The following is a 23737-nucleotide window of genomic DNA, read 5'->3' as shown; positions in this document are numbered from 1 at the left end:
CATTTTCGCGAGACTGCTCCCCCTTCAGGTTTTACATTTTGAAAGTGATTTGCCTGAACAGAGCATTTTGCCGCTTTTGAGCGGCTAGACTGGAAAGCACCCTGCAGACTGTGCCCATAGTTTTAAGTGCTCCAAAGTACTAAGAGAGGACACAGGGGTGCTGGAGCTTTTGCCATGTTCCTCCAAGAGTTTTCTCCCTAATTGGCAGCTAGGGCCAAAGCATGTGGAGGGAAAAGCTACATGCCTTTCTTTGATTTCATCTTTGCTGCACACCATTCATTCACCAAGACACAAAACCTACCTACCACCATCCTGCTCAGCAAAATATATGACCCTCCCACCATCTCTTTACCTGGTTTGATCCGGAGACTGTGGAGTTTGGGATGTCTTGACAGGTTGCTTCTGGAGCGGCACTTTCCTTCCAGCAGAGGGAAACATTGGGATGAAGTGGGCAGCGACCATTTAGAGACATCACCATTTCAGCCTTGTCAATGGAGCTGTAATCCTGGAACCACGTTGAGGACCACAGATCTGGACCATCTATAGAAGCAAATAGGATCAGGAGAGAGCTGACATCTCAAACACATGCCGATGTCTTACAGCCTCTGATGACATACACATACTCCTTTCCCTCTCACTGCAATGCCAGCTTCAACAGTTCTTATGTATTTATTTTTAAACCAAGCGATCAAGACCCTCTCCCATAACATTATTTTCCTTTGAAGCCTGTGAGGAGCTAGGAAAGTGGGCAGGAGGGGCCTCTCCTCTGTGTGTCTTTGTGGGTCTTTGTGAATGAGTGGTGTAGAGCAAAAATGCAAAGCATAGCAAGGTATGCAGCTTTTTCTTGCCTGCATTAAAACAGTGGTGAACAACCAAATTCACAATAATGAATAATTCAGTGCCCCAAGGCCTGATGCTGGCTTTGGAAACATGTTTTAGGGTCTGATGCCAGCAAAGCCCAGCTAGACTTAGAACACTGGCACTGCTTCTGCTATTGTGCTTGCTGTGAATTGTCAGATAAACCAAGCAGGAGGATGCTACAGCCTCTTGGCCAGAAGCAAATATGTCAGAGAGACCGAACCTATGCTTTATGCTTGCATCCCTCTAACAGTGGCTTTGGATTGTCTGCTAAACTCCCTCTTGACTCAAACAAGCCCCAGACAGAAAAAAACCAGTTCTATACCCCAGCAAATGAATTAATAGTTTAATAGTCTTCTTAAAAGATAATGGTCTGGGGAAGAAGCCAGGAATTTAAGAAGTTAGCAAGCATACCCTCTGTTTGGGGACCCACCCCAATTCTCTTTCCACAGACAACTAGGCCCATGGTAAGAGAGTCGATGTGATGGTCTATGCAGGTCCAACAACAGAGCTAGCAAACACTGACAGCCCAGTATGGCAGGTCTGGCTCTAACATAAGACTCACAGGCCTCTTGCTGATCCTTGAAGGGGCACACCTTATTGCGCAGGCCATCTTGGTGGTTATATGATGCCTGGGGAAAGGTGGGGAAAGTCAGAAAGATCAAGCAAGCTGTTAATCAACTCTAGCCCTATTCACACATTATATTCAATGCATACGCCATCTGCGCACAGTGCACACATATACTGATCTGTATGCATGCACCATCATCCATCTACACATTATGCACAATGCACATGCAGCATCATGCTTCCTATTTGTACTATGTGTTTAGTGGAGAAATAAATAAATAAAATGAAATAAATAACTTTATTTGTTAGCTGCCCCATAACAAATTGTTCTCTGGGCAGCTTACAACACAACATTAAAACATGAAATAAAAACACACTACATATAAATCATAACAGACCAAAAAGGGGGGAGGGGAGAAAATACAATACACAGTACAAAACAATTTTAAAGACATTTTTTAAAAAATCAATTAAAATCAGATCAAAATTTAAAATTTAACAGGTCTGAGTGAGCAAAAATGTCTTTACCAGGGGTCAAAGAACAAAGTGATGAAGCCAGGCGAATCTCACGGGGGAGGCTATTCCATACACGGGGTGCAACCACCAAAAAGGCCAGTACCCAGGTTCACTTTTAAAATGAATGCATGTGAAGTCACTCACATGACAACATGTGCTTCAGTGCTTGTGTACAGAAACACAAACGAAAGGCTTCTGATTCCCTTTGTGGCCCTTGGGAAGCTACGCAGCGTGGCCAATCAGCACACCAAGTGGGTAGGACCTAGAGAGGCATTGGAAGGAAGAGAAGACTCTTTGCTAGAAAGGAGTTGGGCTGGAGGAACAGCAAGACGTATGGCCATGGAAATGGCTGTGAAAAGAACTGCAGATCCTTGAGAGACAGGATTGCAGGAAACTTGATTCTCACCAGGTGAGGGGTGAGTTTTGAAGGAAAAAGAGATTCAGTCTAGGGAACAGTTTGATAGTAAGATTTTACATTAGAAACTTATATTTCTTTTGAGTGCTTTTTACATCCCTGATATTGTTCGAGGATGGTTTATCTGTAAGCTTTTAAAGGTGCTTTTGTATTTTCTTACATCCATGTTCTTTGCAACTGGGTGACCATGATTTTTAAAGTGTACCACCCCAATATCATCTGGGGTGCTTTCTGGAAGTATTATTGTAACCTACTGAGTATTTATTTTACCTGTAACTAAAAGCTGAGAGAGCTGCAGACTGAAGCAGTCTGTAGTATTTTGAATAAAGCTTTTTTCACCTTTTTTGCCATTTTAACAAGTCTCTTTGAGTGGATTTTTAACTAAGGAAAGGGGGTTTCTCTAGTGCAAAACACATCCTCAGGCATGCAGCAGCTCTACCAGTTTTCTCACCATGTGTAAGCTGGCACGTGGAAGGTTTTTGTATTTTTCCAATAGCAGAGGAGAGAGTTTCCATGGGAATTCCACTCAAACCCGTGTGTGTTTGTGTGTCAAACTCTGTTGATAATTTGGGTGTTGGTGGCAGCCTACAAAGATACAGGAAGGTTTTGGGGAGAAGCCTTTGTTCAGAAAGCATGGAGGGGATGATTCAGCATTTTTCTTCCCCTCATGTGGTCTTGCTCTGAGACAAAGGCTTGGTAATCTACTACATGGTGAGCAGCGAGTGGGATGAACAGCCACCAGAGGGCCCCAGAGACCGGTTTTGTCTCTGCTTGCCTCTTTACTAAGAAAAGCGGGGAGATTTTTGTTTGGGGGTGATCCCAAACAGAGAGTTCTTTTTTGAGTTTGGTTATTTTGACCAGAAAGCCTAATTGTTTTGGCTGTGAACAAAAAGGGATTACAAGCACACACAGCGGTATATAAATATTTGTCATATTTGTCTTCATAAAAGGGGGACATGCTGAGAGCATGCCATTCTCACATCATTTGCAGGGTTCTTGATGTCCTCCCAGTACATTCTTTTATCATGTGTAGGGTGGCAATTTGGATTAAGCACCCCCCGACACACACACACACACACACACACACACACACACACACACACACACACTCTCTCTCTCTCTCTCTCTCTCTCTCTCTCTCTCTCTCTCTCTCTCTCACACTCACACACACACACACACACACACACACACACACACACACCAGAGGAATACACTGGGAGGACATAAGGAGGTTCGTGGAAAACGTTAAGATAGGTAAACTCTTGGCGAGTGCCCTCTTTTAACAACACGAACCAGGAAAATGTTGTCTTAACTGGCCCTCGGCCTTTTGTGCGGCAGCTGTCCTTTAATGAGACATCTCCATTTTCTCTTTTCCTGCAGAACTTGTTGTTGGTGCATCCTTCAACATGATGCGTACATACCTCAATACATAAGCAAGGAAGCAGGAGCTCATATGGCAGCTGAGCAGGCTGATGAATGGAAACCTCTGCCTAGCAGGAGAAAGAAACAGAAAAACGATACTGTAGAAAGACACAGAGACTCTGAAATCGGATATAACCCCCTACAGCATCCCTCCTGACAGCCCACACCCGGTCCTGTCCATCCTGCAGATCCCCTTCCTTCCGCCTTTCCCTTTCAATCTCAGGCATTCTCCCCATGGGCCACATATCTGGCTGGCACAATGGGATCCTCTCAGTTGCCTTCCTGTATGGTGTCTGGGGTGTGAGTAGCCACAAGGGTACTGAGAGGCAAAGGGGATAATGAGCCCATAATAAGAATCATGATAAGGAGGCAAAGGGAACTTTCCTTCCTGGATCAAAGAACAGCTGCTGGGGGAGGAGCCAGACTAAGGCCACCAGGAGGCCAAAGGGATAAAGATCCCTTCCCCAACCCCACTATTCCCTGGTCCCAATCCAAATCTCCCCATGGCTCCTATAAGAAAATTTACAAGTGTCATTCCAAGGACATGTTTAATCTAACGTGTAGTTTTTGGCTCAAAGTCTTATTGAATAGATGAAGCTCATTATTCTGAGTCAAACCATCTGGCCCTGTTCTGGCTGAGGGTGGCTTCGTACGGTCTCAGGCAGGTGCCTTTCGTTGTCCTGCAGTTTGGGACCCTTTAGATGGAGATGCCAGGGACCAGACCTGCAACTTCAGGCATCCAAAGCATGTGCTCTGTCATTGAGCTATGATCCAGTTATATTTTTATGCTGCTCCTATAACTAGTGATGCCTCAGATGCCATGTGCATATGACAGAAGACAGCCATGGGTGCTTCCAGATGGCAACTTAGAATGGCTTCGCAACATATAGGCTTACTGTGTGTTCATACAATCTGGGTTTTGACACTGTCTTGCATACGGGAACAGCAAGATGCCGTTCGTACAGCCACAGCCTGTCTTGGGCTCTTATCTTAAGATTTCAGGTTTAAAGAGTTGTATGTGTGTTACAAAAAAGTAGCTGTTGGGTTTTTTTAGTTTTGAGAACAGTTTGCAGGCTTGCTGGGTTTACGGGAGAGGAGAGCTGGTCTTGAGGTGGCAAGCATGACTTGTCCCCTTAGCTAAGCAGGGTCCACCCTGGTTGCATATGAATGGGAGACTAGAAGTGTGAGCACTGTAAGATATTCCCCTCAGGGGATGGAGCTGCTCTGGGAAGAGCAGAAGGTTACAAGTTCCCTCCCTGGCATCTCCAAGATAGGGAGATGAGAGAGATTCCTGCCTGCAACCTTGGAGAAGCCGCTGCCAGTCTGCATAGATAATACTGAGCTAGATGGACCAATGGCCTGACTCAGTATATGGCAGCTTCCTATGTTCCTATGTACTTAGAAGTGAACAATTCAGTCCAATGGGCTTCCTCCCAAGTAAGAGTGCATAGGATTGCAACTGGAGAAGTGTGGCTTGCACAGAGGCAGACTATTTTCCGCCAATTATTATTATTTTTTTGGTACCCTAAACCAGTGCTCTTACACAAATTGCAGCGCTGCATTCTGCTTAAATTCTGCAGAGACTAAGTTTTGGGTGGTATGAAAATATGTTAAATAAATAAATAAACAAATGGTGGGCATTGGGCAAGTTTCGGTGGGTTCCACCCAGTGATACAGCTGCGGGAAGCGAGTGCCAAGGCAAAGGGGCACGTCCCCACCTATGCCCGGCTGCAGTGGGGAGGCGTGATGGGCAAGCCCCTTAGTCGAGGGAAGGGAGTGGCAAGAAAGTTGGCTGTGCTCAAATGCACCGAGGGAAAGGAGGTGAGCGAAAGCCATCAGTCACCCACCCCCTCCTCCTCTTCTCTCTCTTTTGCTCTCTTGGGGAGGAAGTGGTGTTAAATCCGAAGACAGCTTCAAAACATTCGGGTAAAAGCCGTGGGATTTCACACCACTTCCTCCCACAGTCTGGAGAGCACCATGGGGCAGCAGGTCCAGAAGGAGTGGGGAAATGTCTGCCGGACAATGCAACTGACTGTTTCCCAGGATCCCTAGCCCTGGCCCCAGGAGTCCCACCAAACCTCTTCCCTCCCCTCCCCAGCTATCTCCCTGGACCCCCACCCCATTGGGCTCCACCTCCTGTTCTGCCTCTTGCTCTCCCTTCCCATCTTCTGCTCCTCCTCCCCTGAAGGTCCCACCTGCTGGTGGAAGGGCTGGCGCAGTTCCTCACACTCCAAGGCCAGCTGGTGGCAGAGGCGCACAGTGATGTTGGGGCTGTCAAGAACAGAGACCTCAATTGCCCGTTCCGCTGGCTTCCATGTGTACTGGAACTCGGGTGCTGGGAAAGGAAAGCAGGCTGTGACAGCAGAGGAGAAAACCACCGTCTCTCTGTCCTTGCCCCCTGCCCCAAGCAAGACCTCACAACATTGTTGGTCCTTCTGAAGACACACCTCTCCGCAATCAGTCGACGGCACCTGAGGTTTCCAGATCCTGTAGAGTTAGCCCTTCCAGATCTCCAGACCTGGCCCTGAGACTCCATGAACCAAGCTCTGCTTCTGGGCTTCCAGGCTGACAGTCTGAATCTGCGGCCTCTGCTCTGGCCTGTCCACGAGTTTGCTTCTTTATATGGGGCAGCATGCTCTCCTATTCCCTCCTCCTCCTGCCAGGCACTGACATCCAGGCATCACCCTGTTCTGCTGCTTTATAAGCTCCTGCTTCCTTGCTTAAGCAGTGAGGTGTGTATGCATCATGTTGTAGGGTGCACCAGCTATAGGTTTTGCCCAGTGCCTGCTGCACATGTTGGATACTTCATATTTGCAGCACATGAGGCAATCATTGCATGGACACAGTGGCTGCCTGCAACGCAGCTGCTGCAGCAGTGTGGCACCAGTGCCGTGCAGAAAAGGCAAGGGAGAGCAGCTGGGCCAGCACTGCAGCAAGAGAGTGCAAACATCTCATCGTTGCCATTTCGGAAGGAACATAGGAAGCTGCCTCATACTGAGTCAGACCATTGGTTTATCTTAGCTCAGCATTGTCTACACTGACTGGCAGCAGCTTCTCGAAGGAGAATCTTGCCTGCTGTAGCCTGTTATTGGCAGGCCTCGTGAACACTATTTGCTGTGACTAGGTAACAGAAAACATTAGAAAGACCTTCCAGGGCACTGTGCCCAGACCTTGCATGGAGGCTGTGCCTGCTTGCAATGCTTTGTTAGAAAGGGAGAGGCAGGAGCTGGTGCCAGCTGCAATAGGAGGTACAAGTAGCAATAGATTTGGCAAGACCCACTTCTTGTGTTTTGGCAGGCTGTCTCTTACCTGACTGCTTGTTGGAGACCACAAGGCTTTGGTTGAGGCTCAGAACCCCATCAGGAATGGTTTTCAGTGAGACAAGCACCCGTTGGCCCGCCTCTGCTGGAAAACAGTCAAACTGCAATTGCCACTGGAGAAAAGAACATTGTGGTAAGAACCGAGCCCATCCTTGCCTCTCCCTGCCTTGTGAGTCATGCTGGATCATCAGCCTGCCCCAACCTGGAGTAACCCCATAATCAGTTGTCACTGCGACAATTTAAATTATTCCCTCGTGAACCTCTAAGCAACAGTAGACCTAGAGATTTGGACTGACTTTATTATGCAGTTGTGGAGTGCAAAGTATTGCTTCTAATATGGAATGCAGTAATTTTTGCTTAAAATAGTTCAGCTTTCAGTTTTTAAAAGGAAGTTTCTAGCCCTCATGCAATGAACTTTAGAATATGCAATCAGGTTCTGCTAATTCCCCAAGTTCCCTCCTCCTGTCAGTCCTCCTGCAGAAGGAAATGTTTCCACACTAAATTTCCCCACAAGTCTTGTCAATTAAATACATACATACGTACATGAAAAGTGTATGTACTGTCCTTCAACAAACATTATCCAGTTAGATAATGAGAGAGACCACGGGCTCTCAAATTATGTATCATATGGAAACAATTCTCCCTAATTTGAGATTATTATGAGCTGGTTGTGGCTACCGCCGAGTAGTGATTCAAGTAAACATAGCCTGCACATACTCAAATATATATATTTCATTATTATTTCTCACATGTTCTAGAACTGAACATGGACACTGAAGACAGGCTCTGGGGCTCAGCCCTCCTCCCCTAGTCCTTTTTCTCTCCTTCTTGATCCTTCCCCCACATGGAGCATAAAATAAAAACAGAGTGGTAGGGATTGTGCACTACTCTGACATAGAAACGTCTTGACTTGAAATGGGCTGTTTCGAGTGTTTCGAGCTCAAAACAGAACACCCTTTAAATAAAGGGCCTGTTTCGAGCTTGGAGCAGAACAACCCAAACACAAAACACAAAATGAGGGAATTTCAGAATGTATTCAAAGGGACTGAGAGGCAGAGAGAGCCCTTATAGAGTGATCTCTCTCTCATAGAAGAGGATACATCAGGAGAAGAGGAAGGTCGGTTTGATTTTGAGGTTTTCTTTTCTCAGCACTGAGTATAATATGCTGTGCTATTGTTGCTTTAACTATCTGCTTTTGCTGGATCTCAAATTGACAGAATGTGGGTGCCTTCCTTCCTTGAGTTGTGGTTTGTTTTGTTTGTGAGATAGTGTTGTGGTGAGAAATGGACAGTGGCAGGGGTGTGTGTGTGTGTGTAAAATATTTCTTGGCAATTGCTGTGATGAGCTCCATGACTGGCCTTGAGACTAACTTGTGCTTCACTCACTGCTCTGGTCCACTCTGCAATCTGCATTGCAACGCGTACTCAGTCAAAATGTTGCTAAAGTTGCTTTAGTTGAGCTTATGGCTATGCTTGCTGCTAAGTAAGGGTGCTGCTGTAACAGCTGTTGCAATGCTATGAAATAACATAAGGAGTCATAATTGTATGTAAGAGAGCAACTTGTGCCAGTGATGAGAGCAACTTGTGCCAGTGATGCCACTGCCAGGCACTGTGGCTGGCAGTGGATTCTGGGTCAGTGATTCTTTTTGGGCCATTTGGACTCTGTTTGAAATGTGTATTCTGTGTTGGGAGGGACAGATTCTCTTTTAGTGTGTGCTTCTGCAGTGTTTTTCAAGGCAGGGTTGCAAAATGCATTGCAAATTGCAATGCAAAACTTGTGTGTGCACTCTGTGAGTGCAACTTGTTCCGTCCATAGAGAACAAAAAGGAAACTTGAAACACCCCATTGTTCCCCATGGGTAGCTCCTAGGGACACAGAAATGGGTTGGGTGGTAGGGCATGATGGGTGCTACCTACCTTCTAATCCACAAAAGAAATGGGCAAGTGAGATATTTTTAACCAAGTTTTAACCTTTTCCCCAAATCCCCATAGGATCTTATGGGGGTTTGGGGAAAAGGTTAAAAATCTGTTACAAATTGCTCGCTTGCCCTGTGGATTGGGTGGTAGGTAGTACCCATCATGCCCTACCACATAAACCACTTTGGTATCTCTAGGAGCTACCATGGGGAACAATGGGGTGTTTCGAGTTCCCCATTGTTCCCCATGGCCAGAACACTTGAAACATTTCAAGTTGTTTCGTTGAAACATCTGGCTCGACCGCAGTTTTGGTGGAACATTTTGCCCATTTTGTGTTTCGTTTCGAGCTCGAAACAGAACACAAAACCCATTTCATGCACATCCCTAGTTGTATATATATATTATGCAAGTTTTCTGCAGTTGTATAATTTAGGCTGCAATCTTATGCACATTTCCTTGGGAGCTATGTCCATTAAAATCAGTAGGACTTACTTCTGAGTAAATAGAAGCAGGAGCAGGTTATTATTCCTGTTGTAAAATGTTGAATTCTTCAGAAGCAAGATTGAGCAATTTTGATCACAGGACTTTCAGCTTAGAGAACCTGCTTTGAGTGTGGAATCTACAAAGACTACAAATTTCCTAAAGCAGCAACCCAATAGGGAATATGAGGCAACGCTTACAGGGTTGCAAGCGTTTTCCCCAGGAGAGCACCTCTAACAGCTGCATGACAAATAGAAATGCATGCAGAAGGTTCCAAGTTCCCTCCCTGGCATCTCCAGACAGGGCTGGGAGAGACTCCTGCCTGCAACTCTGAAGAAGCCGCTGCCAGTCTGTGTAGATAATACTGGGCTAGATGGACCAAGGGTCTGACTCAGTATAAGGCACCTGCCTATGTTCCTAAATACTACAGCTACTGCTTTTCCCAGAACGGAAATAAGGTGATACTTTACCTGGGCACTTTCCAGACTAGGTGCTCATCATCAACAAAATGCCTCCGTTCAGGCAAGTCGCATTCGGATCATAAACAGCATGGGGAGCAGTCTTACAGCAACTAACAACCCGAAAAACAGCAACTTTTTCACGCCGGATATACAACATCCTTGCTCCATATTACAGCAATTAAGTTAGCAACAAGGCAATGGAAATGTGAACGGCACCCTGCTGTCCGCGTAGGGACTGCGGTGTCACAACGCAGCAAGTGTGGAAGCACACTTCTGAGATATGCCCTGACCCCATTGTAGAGTCTAGTCTGGAAAGCGCCCTGCTGAATTTCTGCCTGTCACACAGCTGTTAGGAACCCTGACAGGACAGGAGCGGTCTGAGGTGCACATCCCAACCCAAGTCCCAACGTGCCGTCTGGAATGAAGAGGCCAATGTTAACTAACCAGGGTTCCCATAGCCATCTGGTGCTTTTTTCGCCTCAAGACCTGAAGCCAGCCAGAGCGGTTAGAACGTAGTACCAGGAAATCTAGCTCCAGCCCTTTAATCCCTAAAGTAAGAAAAAGCAAGTATGAGAAATCTTGAAGACAGCCCAACACAACAGGTCATCTCTGAAGCAATCCTCTCGTGAGATGTTGCTTTAGAATGGCAGAAGAATGCTGCCCTCCAAGCAGTGATGGCCCTGCCCTCCACAATGCCTACAAGGTTGTGTGTATTCTATACATGTATGGGTTTGCTGTACATATACAGAATATGCTTCTCTAGCAGGAAATCTGGGATACTAAGGCCCAAACTTGATAGGAAGTCAGAGATGCAAGAATGCAACTCCTGGAGGCTATTCACACAAGCGTGCAAAACCAAGCTAAGGGAGCCCAGCCTGGTTTTGCACGCTCGTGTGAACCACCAGGATTCCGGCTGATCCCACTGGCCACATGGTGTAAAACCTGCCAAAGTAGCCTCCTAGTTAAATGACGTTAAGGAAGCAAGCATCCCCTTGATCTCATTTATTTGATTGTGGGGGACACACTCAGGGGGAGGGGGGCCCCCAGTAAGGCACCGTGCACTCACACCCAGACAAGCAGCAGTTTGGCTAGCCTGCGGTTCTCCCGCAGCTTGCCCAGCAGCTCTGGGGGTGGGGCGCCACGTGGCAGCACTTCCCTGCGCTGAACCCCCAGAGCTGCTGGGCGGAGCTGCCTGGGTGAGCCATTCGCCTGCCCAGGGAATGGTGAGTATTTGTGGGGAGGGTCGGGCAAATCTATTCTCTCCCACAGACTTCCCTTTGGCACTTCACACTGCTTGTGTGAAGCGTCTCCTGATGTTTGTTTGTTTATTTGTTTGTTTTTATGGTGGGCTTTGTTTGTTTATATTTTGTTAAAGAAAGTTGGAGGAGATCCTGTTTGACTTCCCTTCCTCTTACCAAATCCTCATTGCAAATGGCCCCTGGAAAGGAAAACATGGGATACCTGTTGGATCAAACCTAAAGCTAGGGCATGGAGAAAAGGGTTAGGAAAAGATCCTTCCCAAAACCCTAATCCAAATGCTCCCCACCTCCCACCCATGGCTGCTTTTAGCCAAAAAGTGGGCTTCTGGTCATTGATGGTATATCAAAGGCTACTAGTCTGAGGGCTTAGACCACCTCCAGCTTCAGAAGTGAGATGCCTCCCAATACCAGGTGCAGTGGAGTGACAGGAGAGAGGGCATGCCCTCAGCTCTTGCCTGAGGGCTTCCCGGAGACATCTGGTGAGCCACTGTGTGAAACAGGATGCTGGACTAGAGAGGCCTTGGGTTTGATCCAGCAAGGCTGTTCTTATGACTATAGACAAAAAGTCAAAAATGACTCCTCCCCATGTCATCTTCCTTTCCCAAAATTAGCTGAAAACTGAAACACAGAACGAGAAAAACACACTTTGACCTAGTTTGAACTGACTTCCTGGCTGCAGAATTTGAAAAAAAAATTTTTTTTTAAATTAAAAATAGAGAGAGAAGTGTAGCTTCCACACACGTGTATGCAACAGTGTCCTCGGGAATATGCTCTCTCAGAAACAGGCAAGAACAAGACAGGTATACAACATCCCAAATGTCCCAGAACTCTTCTGAGATAGGAAGAGGAGAAACCTACCAATCTACCCTGTCATAGTTAACCACTAATTAGCAGTCTGCTTCCCGCCCCCTGCCTCATCATACCTGCAGCATTCAGAGCCACGCAAACACGCACACACGTCTGGCATTCATGTTGGCAGAGCTGAACTGTGCTTAAAGCAAGGGTGGGCACAGGCAGAGCTGGTTCCTCCTGCGGCTTCCACTGGCATCGGGGTTTGGACAGAGTGCTGTCCACTGTGGGAGAGAGTAGGGAGACTAATGTAAACTCCATAAGCCAACTTGGCCTAGATGCTTCCCCCGCCCCCCCATTTCAAGCATCCCATTCAATAAGTCTCTTCACATGATCATCTAAACCTGGGTTGTCTGCCTCTAACCCAGGGTTGCATGCTCATGTGAACCAGGGCAAATGCCCCAAGCCCTGGTAGTCTGAATCCAGGTAACCCTACTTCTAACTTTCACTTCCTAACCCAGGTCAGTGAAGAACAGGGGCGCTGGTACCTAGGCTTGTTGATCGTGTGTTCGCTTTTCCCAGTGTTTTCAGGTCCCAGATGTCGGCCACCTTGTTTGTGAGAGAGCGCTGTGCCTGGGGGTTTCCCACCTGGCCAGGCAGTGCATGGTGGGAAGGTTCTCCCAATTCTTGGCAGACTTCCTGGTTCCGAGCTCGCCACTGCAGCTCCCATTGGTGTACTGGGCTTGCAGAGTCCAACAGAGGCTCTATTTCTCTGTTCAGAATTGTGTCCAGCTGTCCCTATCCAACCCCAGCACAGCATCCCTCCAGTGACTGTTGCTGGTGTCTACCTTATGTTTCTTTTTAGATGGTAAGCCCTTTGGTGACAGGGGAGCATCTTATCTATGTAATATTTATTTTTCTATGTAACCTGTTTTGAGAACTTTCATTGAAGAGTGGTATATAAACAGTAGCCACCTAATGGTGCAGTGGGGAAATGACTTGACTAGCAAGCCAGAGGTTGCCGGTTTGAATCCCCACTGGTATGTTTTCCCAAACTATAGGGTACACATTTATTGGGCGGCAGCAAAATAGGAAGATGCTGAAAGGCATCATCTTATACTGCGCGGGATATGGCAATGGTAAACCCCTCCTGTATTCTACCAAAGAAAACCACTTGGCTCTGTGGTCGCCAGGAGTCGACACCGACTCGACGGCACACTTTACTTTGCTTTATATAAACAGCAGTAATTGTAATAGTAGAAGCAGTAAATAGCAATAGTACGGCTGATCATGCGCAAGAGCCCAATGTCTGAAGTGTTGCCTGGGCTGAGTGGCAACATTTCCTTCCATGCTCATCATCATAGTAGATGGACTTTTGGACATACTATATCAGCCAATGTGGGAAGTGGCTAGACCTAGAGTAGTGGAACTGGACTGGAGAGACCCAGTTTCAAATCCTTGCTCAGCCATGAAGCTCACTGGATGACTGCTGAGGATGGAGCCAGATGGACATGGAGGATGGGCCACGTAGGGCACCTGCTTTGCATGTGGAAGGTCCCAGGTTCGATTTCTTTCATTCTCAAACAGTGCGAAGAAAGATTACTGGAGAGTCACATTTGTACTAAGGCAGAACTGCAGGTTCAATGGATCCACTCCCCTCTCCCCCATCCGAATTTGGACATAACTGAGAGATCTCCCTTTGCAGTCAGCAAGACTGCAGAGAGGAGCAGGAACTGGCTCCCTGGGCTTCCTTCTTGATTGAAGGACAGCCTGGCAGCCAATAGCAGCCAGAGAGAGTTGCTTCCTCCCTCAATTCCGGTTCCAAGCAGCGAAACCATGGTGCCACGTTTGGATGTAACACTGGCACCGCAGAACCGGAGGTAGAGGCAGTGAAACTCACTACAAACTGAAGGTACAAATAGGAGTCTGGGGAGGGAAACCGTGGTCCGTTTGGAGATGAAACTGCGGTTGCACGCATTTGGATGTACACAAATTGAAACCGGAGGCCTCTTCAACTTCATTTTCATGTTACGTCCAAATGCAGCTAAGTCAGTGTAGACTGTACTGAGCTAGATGGACTAATGATCTAATTCAGTAGAAGCTCTATATGACCTTGGGCTATATGACCCCACTCTCTCATGCTAATTCACCCCCAGGGTTGTTGTGAGAATAAAAGGGAGTGGATGGGAATAAGATATATTGAGCTCCTTGGAGGAGGGGTAAGATAAACAAGTTAATCATAAATCATACCTGTAACTGGGCAAAGAGGCACCTTTCAAGTAGTGGTTCTCTTATACTTACACTTAGGAGAAGCACAACTCTTATTATTCAGCTCAACATTGCTTCTCTCCACTGGCTGTCAGGTGTGTGTGTGTGTGTGTGTGTGTGTGTGTGTGTGTGTGTGTCTGTGTGTGAACATTAGAAGCCTGTTTAGGACAGGGAACAGCACCCCCCCCCAATTTCTCTACTATGTAAACCACTTTGTGAACGTTTTGCTGAAAAGTAGAATATAAATATGCTGTCCTGAACTGATTAAACTATATAGGATAGGAACACACAGGCTCTCTTGTTACCTATCCCAGGAGCACATCAAAGTGGGTTTAGAGCCTGAAGCAATTAACAATTCTGAATAACTACTATGACACAATGACCTCCTCTCCTTTGCCATGTAGAGAGTGAAGTGCAATGCTCACTCTGGATAAAGGAAGTCTATTTGGAGTGGTTCCTAGCCTGCATTATAGGGCCTGTATATCACCAGCCAGCCATTAAGTGCTCTTCAGTGGCACATATCCTAAAGCCAACATTCTTCCCTCCTCACTTTGTTGGCTCCTGTAAAACACGAGTTGAAACTGAGGGAGCCCAGCCCAGGAAATGAACCATGCCACATTCTTTCTGGCAGTGCTATTGTTCTGCTATAGAAAAAACTCTAAGTAAAAAGGTGGCAATGATGATGTGAAGTCATTGAAAAGGGTATGGAACTTGTGATCCCAGGGCATTTAGCCAAGTACACTGCATGACCTGTCTGAATCCCAGAAAGAAGTGTTGTTTCTGGCAAATGCTGGCCCAATCAGGCAACAATTCTATGCATGCTTACAAAGAAGGAAATCCCATTAAACTCAGTGGCAGTTATGTCTGAGTAAACATGTATAGGATCAGGCTGCATCTCATTCTCCTTCCCTTTAATTAAAAAAACCCAGTCCTGGAACCCAGATCCATTCTCCATCAAGAAGAGAAACTTTTTGCCCCCTGAAGTTTGGAATCGCAATTCTTGCCCACCCTACCATGTAAATGTGAGACTGTGCCACTTCTAGCGCCCTCTAGTGCCAACCTGGAACACTGTGCAGTCCCAGCATGCAGAATCCAGCCTCTAAGGCAGTGGTTTCCAATCTGGGTCCCTCCTAGGGTTGTGCGTTTTGTTTGTTTTTCTGTTTTGTTTTTGGCCCGAATCCAAAACACCCCCGTTTTGTTCTTTGTTCGAAATCAGCCAATCCAAAACACCCCAATTTTGTTCTTTGTTCGAAACTGCAAAATCCAAATCCGAAACGTTTTGGATTTTGAAAAATGGCCCCGGGGGAAAACTAGTGGGTGGGGGTGGTAGTGCCCAATGGGTGGAAACTACCACCCAAATTTCAGAGGAATTGGGCAAAGGGCTGGTTTTTGGTGAATTTTTGAAGTATAGGATTTTTCCCATAGGGAAGAATGGAGGTTTCAGCAAAAGTATAGCTTCATGTTGGGGGGAAAAGGGGTGTCTCAAAGCAGAGTAGGGTGGGTGGTAGTGCCCAGTGGGGGCAAGAAAGCTGCCAGAATTATTTCAAAGGAATTGGGCAGAGGGCTGATTTTTAAAGATGTAATGAAGTTTGCACGTCTGTAAAGTTCTTCCCCATAGGGAATGATGGACCATAATTCCTGCCCCATAACTGCACTTGGGAGGCACCAGGGTGGCCCAGAGCGAGTGGTGGTGTAGAGCACATAGGGTGCCAACCACCCCCATGGGTTGCTAACCCATGGGGTACTGGGTTCTGTTGTTTCTGAGATGTTTGAGTGTAGATTCAGATTCTCTGGTAGCATATGAGAGTGGATTCATGGTTTGTCATTGAAAATCTCATATGCTACCAGAGAATATATACTCAGAACACCTCAGAAACAACATAACCAAGCACCCCATGGGTTAGCAACCCATGGGGGTGGTTGGCACCCTGTGTGCACTACACCACCACTCGTTCCCGGCTACCCCAGTGCCCCCCAGGTGGAGTTATGGGTCTTCTGAAACCTCCTTTATTCCCTGTGGGGGGAACCTTAAAGAAGCGTAAACTTCAACAATTCCTAAGAAATCAGCCTTTTGCCCTATTCCTTTGGAATAGGGCAAGTGGCAGGCACCCCTTGGAGCATTGCCACCCAACCCACTGTTTTGCCCCTCAGGCCCCCTTTCTGCCCCAAAGACACGTCAACTTCAGAAATTCTTTAAAAACCAGCCCTTTTCTCAATTCCTTTGGAATCTGGGTGGCAGCAGGCACCCATTGGGGCACTACCACTTGAACCACTCTTCTGCCCCCAAAGCCCCCTTTCTGCCCCGAATCCACCCCAAATGACATCAACATCACACATTAACAGCAGAGCTTTGGGAAAAAATCAGGCAGATTTCCAAAGGTCATGCACATCCACATCCCTCCCACCCAAAATGCAGTTGATCTACACACAACAGTGTGAAACAACAACAATGAAATGCACACTTCCCCACTGGGCAATGAGGGTAAATGCACACTGCCCCACTAGCCAATGAGGGTGAATTCTACCCTTAAATTTGCTTAAAAGGAATAAGGAGGCAATTGCCAGCAGATCAGTCCATGCTTTTGCTGGCCAGTCTGTGGGCTGGAAATTCAAACAGATGTCAAAACTCAAAATGGAGACTGAAGGAGAAAGACTTTTTGCGATTGCAAAATGGAGTTCCAAAACAGCCGAAACAACAAAACATTTTGTATCCAAAACAGGGATGTTTTGTTTTGGCTACAAAATTTTCTGTTTTGAGCATTGGGTGTTTTGTTTTGGCTACAAAACAGCCGAAACGGCCTGTTTTGTGCACAAAACGTTTTGTATCCGAAACGAAACGCACATCCCTAGTCCCTCCAGATGTTGCTGAACTGCAACTCCCAGCACCCTGGAGGAACCCTGGTTGTGAACCACTGCTCGGAGGGTTGGTTTTTACAACTGGCAGAATAAGGAGCAACATTTTTCCTGGAACGCACCACTTCAGGCTGCAAGATGGAGGGCTGCATATTTGAATGTTTCCCTCCCCACTGCCCCATGAAAGGCACTCCATGCAAATACAAAGTTCAGTCTACCCTCCTTCCTGACACACACTTTCTCTATATGCAGAGAGGGCCTTTTCCCCTAATGAAGGAGTTTTCATACATGTAGTTGCTGTGACCAGAAGTAGCACAGTCCAGAAAAACCTGATTGTATAAACTGGCCCTCTCTGAATCTCTGTGACTAATCTCTGCAAAACAGATTAGTGCCCTTCTTGCTCTCCATGTGCACAACCACATCCTAGAGTTCAGGAGTTCCAAAATCTCCCTCCCCCGCTTTCCTTTCCGTCACCTCTCCCCGCAATTGCTTCCCTCCCACAGCATCCACAACAGGCACATGTAGTAGTAGCATGTTTATGTAATAGTGTATAAGTTACTCACCATAGGTTTTGCATTCCTGTAACAACAAGAGAGAAGGACACATGGTTAGCAGGGGAAAGTGGAATCCAGGTCTCTCCACTATGTTACAGCTCTGCAGCTGGAGGAGAGGAATTGCTTGGGTAGAAGCCGACAGGCAGCCTGCACCACATTCAATGCTGCAAAGGGGGTGTCGGGATTTCCTACCCTCCAGTACAGGGCTGTTTACCCAGTCAAATGGCAGGATGCTAGGAGAAACAGGGGGTTCCAGACGTCAGGATAACCCCAGTAATTACGTTTCAGGAGTCGGGAAGGGCTCGGAGGGACGTGCAACAGCTGCTGGGGGATGGGCAGGGGGCAGCCCAAGAGGCATCAGAATGGTGGAGAGGGAATAGTAATGATTTCAGCTCCACAGCTGCAAACGGCTGCAGAAAGGCTCATGAAGGGGGTGGAGTTGGAGAACAACTCCCCTTTGGAAACCAGGGACTGGGTGACCAATCCACTTGCCTGGCCAGGGAAGAAGGAGCAAGCGGGGAGGGGTGTCCTAAATGTAGGGCTTTATTTAAGGCAGGGGCTGCCGAAGATGAGAGGATCAGCAGGGATGAGGTTTATTGGTCTGATGGACTTCTGGAGAGGAGCTCAGGCTTTTGGCTCCCGCTGATAAAGGAATGGACTAAAAATATGTTCCTCCTCCCTCAACTCTGAGGCAAATGCCCGTGCCTATAGTTCAAGGGTGAGAGGGTGGAAAGTTATCTGGAGAATTCCTCCTCCCTAAACACAGATAGGGGGGGAGGGGGTGCAGATTTCACAGATGTCTTTCAGTGCCTGCCTGGTCCAAAGGTGATAAAAGGCAAAGGAGGTATGTCTTCACACAACTGAGCTATGGAATTCACTGCCACAAGATGTGGTGATGGGCACTGGCTTAGATGGCTTTAACATGGTATGAGACTAATGAATGGAGGAGAGGTCTGTCCATGGCTGTTTGTCATGACAGCTAAATGGAACCGTCAGGCTCAGAGGTGGGATTCCTCTGAAGACTATTGGTTAAGGGATGGTGGGGAGAGCAGCAGGGGAATGTCCTGTTTGTGGGTTTCCCATAAACCTTTGAGTGATGTTCAGAATAGGATGGGAGACTAAATGGATATGTTGTCAGATCCAGAAGAGCTCTGCTAATGTTTTTTTCTGAAGAAATCCGTGGTACCTGGGGTGGTCCAAAGCACTACCATGATGGAGGGCAGGCACCAAAATGCTGTCTTACCCTCTGCCTCTGGTGGGAACCAACCCCTTTTCAAAACAAACTTGGGCAAGCTCTGAAAGTGGTAAGGAGACACGGAGGAGGACAACAGGTTGCCAGCAGCCTCCTCTCCTCATGCTTCTTGCACACTTTCCAATCAGTCCTGAAGAGCTGCTCCAATGGTGGCAGGGGGCATCTAGCTGCCCAGCTGGTGCCCCAAAAATCTGCCACCTGAGGCCACTGCCTCACCTTGCCTCATGGAAGGTCTACCCTGGTGGTATCCAATGGTGGTGAAATGATAAAAGACGGGGGCATCTGGGCTCTAAGACATACTAAGCCAATGCATTTGGATGCCATCGTCAGCACCTTCACTTGAACAGTTTGGTTCACTTTAACAAACCCTTAACTTGCTTTAGCTTGGCCTAGCAAAAACCCCAGAAGCTATTTGCCTTCCTGCCAAACATTCCTGTATTAGTCATTTACTGCCTAAAACCACACTGGATCTAGTTTTGCAACACATCCCTGCCCGGTCACCTAGAGTTGGTTCTTTCCACAGGAAAATGGCAACGTGCAAGCCTCCTTTAACTCCTGTTCTCATCAAGGGCAGATTGGGTCGTGGCCTACAGATGTGGTTTCCTCTGTGCATATGAGGGCGGTCTCTGCCGTCGTCACATATAGAGAAGTGCCTCTGATTATGTAACAGCTCTGCAAAAAAACATTACTGAAACCCCGCTCATAAACTGAGTGTTATTGTTGCCATGGTACGCAACCAGACATAGGCCTCTCTGCTTGAACCTGAGCATAAGTACAGGTGGTCCCCATTATCCACGGACTCCATATCCGCGATTTCGCGTTTCTGCGATTGGGTCTTAGACACCCAGTTTCATTATCTGCAGGTAGAAAAATAGGTGAAATTCTCCTATCCACAGTTTTGAGTGACAGGAAATGAATTCCGATGTCATTTACGGCTGCCATTTTCCAGCAGAGAGCCATTTTGTATCTCTCTCTCTCTCTTAAAGGCAAATATCCAACTGTTTAGGGGGTTTGGGGGAGCATTGCTGGAGAATAAGGTACTATCCTTTCTTCTCTTATTTCTCTTCCCATCCCTTGCTTTTTTCTTTTTTTTTGGGTCCTTGTTATTTTGGTTAGGACCCTAAACTCCACCCCCTCCCATTGATTCAATGTTCCATTATTCAGTTTCTGTATTCACGCCTATAGGCAAGAATGGAACCCCTGTGGCCTCCTGTACTTCTCTTGCCTGAGGATCCATAAAATCTGTATATTTAATTCTCCTGGGTGCGCCTTAGAATTTGCGTACTGGTGCCCAGCTGATTGGCTGGGCGGCGGCAGCTGATTGGCTGAGGTACACCCAGGAGGATTGGTCGCTGCGGTGGTGGCAGGCCCGGCTGCGGAGCCAAAGGTGGTGGCGGGCCCAGCCCGGCCGTGGAGGCAAGACCCAGGAGGGGGGAAAGAAAGTGCGGGGAGGCAGAGGTGGCGGTGGGGAGGAGAGGCGGCTGGGCCTGGCACGGGCCAGCCATGGTCAAGAAGTGGAGACTGGGGCAGAACGGGGGGGGGGAGATGTAACCGCCGGCCCCAAAGAGCGCACAGATGCTCTGTGCAGGGTCGGCTAGTTGCTCCTGAATTGTTTGTGAAAATATTTCGAGTGGCTCCTATACAATCCCTGTTCAGGGGGTTGCCTTCCACTCCAAAGAAGAAATAAACTCACCACAGGGGATAAAAACTGTCTTTAACAACTGGATGACAGGCAGAAACACACACATATGCAACGTTTCCCAGCATGGAAGGGGAAGCTTCTCCTGTTTAATTTCTGTCTGCCACACAGCTATTGCAGGCACAAGTACTCTGCCAGAAGGAAAAGTGGTAGCTCAATATAGAGCCCCTGGTGGCGCAGTGGTAAAACTGCTGCCCTGTAACCAGAAGGTTACGAGTTTGATCCTGACCAGGGGCTCAAGGCTGACTCAGCCTTCCATCCTTCCGAGGTCGGTAAAATGAGTACCCAGAATGTTGGGGGCAATATGCTAAAAAAAAAAAAAAATCATTGTAAACCGCTTAGAGAGCTCCAGCTATAGAGCGGTATATAAATGTAAGTGCTATTGCTATTGCTATCTCAGAAGGAAAATGTGAGGAATGTGCTCCTTTATGAAAATATGTGAGAAACGTACAGTGGTAAGGCAGGTACTGCTGAATAATTGCTTGACTGCAGTAATGTCTAAAAACAGTCATTTTCCTCACGTATATACACAGTTTGGGTAATTAAACCATGTTATGGAGTCTTAATATGGAATCTTGAAATAGCAGTTTATGTGAATATGGCCAAAGTTAGCTGGGTTTATTTTATTTATTTATGTATTTGATTGGGCTTACCTTATTTATTTATTTATTTATTTATTTATTTGATTTTATTTCTATACCACCCTTACAAAAATGGCTCAGGGGTAGTTTTATTTTAGTTTTAGTTTTATTCTACATTAAAATAAAACTAAAACCAATTAACTGTTAAAATAAAAAACTGTAAAAACAACATAAAAGCATTATTAAAACAAAACAGTTTTTAAAACCCTGGAAAACCAGGCCAAACCTTTACAGTTTTAAAACAGTTTTAAAACCCTGGAAGGCCGAGCCAAACAAATGGGTTTTAAGGGCTCTCCAGAAGGCCAATAACGAACTCAGGTTGCGGATTTCTGCCGGGAGTGCATTCCACAGCCCAGCTGCAGAGAAGGCCCGCCTCTGAGTCGCCACCAAATGGGGTTTGTTTGTTTGTTTTTAAAGTTTAGTGTTTCTGAACCTATGTAAATACTTATTGCTAAAGAGGAAGCATTAGAGGATAGTTATCTTTTCCCCTCTGGCAGGGCTTTTGTGTCTTATCTGTTCTGAACATTATCAGTTGTGCGGGAAAGGAAGAAATTCAACAGATTCTGCTTTTCCTGACATGAACATTTGGTGGTCGACAATATGAGTTTGTTAACTTTTATCAGTCATGTAGTAGTTAACAGCAGGAAAACCCTGAAAGTAATTTTTTGGTGTTTTTTTTTTAAAAGTGGCAGCCCTTAACTCAAGGGGATTGTTCTCATGACCAGCCCTACCTGGGTAGGGCAGTGCTAGCCCTTTAGGGCTAGTCATGAGGAGTCCCCTGGGATCCCTCCCAATCCTGGTGCTCTACCACTGGGTAGCCTGGGCTTGAAACCCAGGCTAAAAGTGAGGTAGGAGGACACGCATGTGCCTCCTACCTCACTGCCCAGTCGTGTGGAGATGGCAACAAAGCGGGATGCACGCCTGATAGAAAGTAGAATAGAAAAATACCGTACAAAGGTAAATAGTGAGGGACCAAAAATTGCTATTAGTAGCGGAGGCACTGCAATTGCTGGAGAAGCAGCTGCTGACAGCTCCTTTTGGAGAGAGCCGGGTGGGGGGGAATAGCATACCAGCAGCCAGGGATATCCCAGTGCACCGCAGCTTGAGCAGTGCATTGTGGGATATCTGCTGGCTGGGCTGTCTTCTCCTCACCTCCCGCTTGCCATCCTGGTCGGTGCTGTGCTGCTCGTGTGGGCGCACGAATGGTGGAGCCCTCTACGGGCTCGAATTGTGTTGGGCAAAGGCAGGTAAGCTTCTGCCTCCCCCCTGTCATGCCCCCACTCGAGGAGACTGGAGAGGAGTGTGGGGCAGGCAACTTACTAGAAGGCGGGGAGGCACCTGAGGAGGAGCAGGCCAGTGATGTGAATGGGGAGGTAACTGAGACAGGCCAGGGTGAGTTGGCGCAGGAGGGGTCAGCAGGGCCCGGTGATCTTTGGAGAGAAGGGTCAAGATCTGAGCCAGGGTTTGAACAGCCACTATCTCCTTGAGGATGCAGATGGGGAAAGCGTCAGCAACAGGTGAGGGAATTACGGAGGAGTCATCGGCTCGCAAGGAGGCAGCAGGAGCTGGATTGAATCTGTGGCAGCTGGAGGGGGTGGAGTGTTGATTAAGGGCATGTGGCTGCTGACTATAAATCGGGCAGCCTGTGCCTTGAACAACTGCTGGAAACGACACGTCAAATCCGCCTGAGCCTCTGTCGGAGAGATTGGGACTTTGGAATCTGGGCTTCTCACTCCTGTATCCCTGGTGAGACTGTTAAACCTGCCTATTTAGAAATAAAACTGAAACCTGAGCTACTGGCTACTGTATCATATATCTCTGGCCAGCGTCTTCCGTCGAGTGAGCTCGTGACACTCCCCCCCCAGCCCTCCCCTGCCCCAGCGCATGCAGAAGGTCCCAGGCTCAATCCCTGGCGTCTCCATGTAGGGCTGGGAAAGGCTCCTGCCTAAAACCTTGAAAAAGTTGCTGCCAGTCAATGTAGACAATACTGAGCTAGATGGACCAATAGTCTGACTTGGTATAAGGCAGCTTCCTAAGATGCAGCTGTTTGGGAGTAGCAATGGACATTTTTAGAAGCTGTCCTGCTCCCATGCCTTTAGCAGCAGCTTGATGTGCTGAAATCAGCAGGAGGCTTTATACACAGGGCTTCTACACTGAATCTCCTTCCGGAGAGAGTGTGTGCGTTCACACACCAGCCAAACTGACCCCAAAGTCCCTTCGAGATCCTTGGACCCACTCCACACACAAATCGGGCTTTGTCTTGTGAATTCTAGCTTATCTCGAGGTATTTTGTTTTTTAAATGCTGCTTTTAAGCAACTTTTTCTGAAAATGCTGGAGCAAATAGGGAGAGGCACTGATGTAGAATCATTAGCATGATAAGAGGGATACTCTCTTTACAAATGCAGATGTAGTTCTTTAGTAATCTCTCCCCACACACACACCACAATTGGCTAGAAGGAAAACA

The 23737-nt window shown here is 47.2% G+C and overlaps 1 protein-coding gene across 5 annotated transcripts in view; it reads right to left on the bottom strand.

Moving 5' to 3' along the window:
- Positions 1–23737, bottom strand: part of IL17RE (interleukin 17 receptor E) — a 51764-nt gene that overhangs the window by 15439 nt on the left and 12588 nt on the right. For 3 of the 5 annotated variants that reach the window (XM_053299845.1, XM_053299846.1, XM_053299847.1), the window contains 7 exons: positions 12140–12289; positions 10402–10505; positions 7091–7214; positions 5977–6116; positions 3781–3849; positions 1424–1490; positions 353–540 (listed from right to left, as the gene is read on the bottom strand). In XM_053299845.1, the coding sequence (XP_053155820.1) occupies positions 353–540; positions 1424–1490; positions 3781–3849; positions 5977–6116; positions 7091–7214; positions 10402–10419 (606 nt within the window). In that variant the 5' untranslated portion in view covers positions 10420–10505; positions 12140–12289. Of the gene's footprint in view, positions 1–352; positions 541–1423; positions 1491–3780; positions 3850–5976; positions 6117–7090; positions 7215–10401; positions 10506–12139; positions 12290–17689; positions 20650–23737 lie in introns of those variants that run through there. The other 2 variants (XR_008316982.1, XM_053299844.1) reach the window with 2 other exon arrangements.

This window comes from Hemicordylus capensis, chromosome 2 (genome assembly GCF_027244095.1).
Source record: "Hemicordylus capensis ecotype Gifberg chromosome 2, rHemCap1.1.pri, whole genome shotgun sequence".
In the NCBI taxonomy this organism is placed as follows: Eukaryota; Metazoa; Chordata; class Lepidosauria; order Squamata; family Cordylidae; genus Hemicordylus; species Hemicordylus capensis.
The sequence above is the reverse complement of the archived record's forward strand: the minus strand, read 5'-3'. Positions and strand labels throughout refer to the sequence as shown.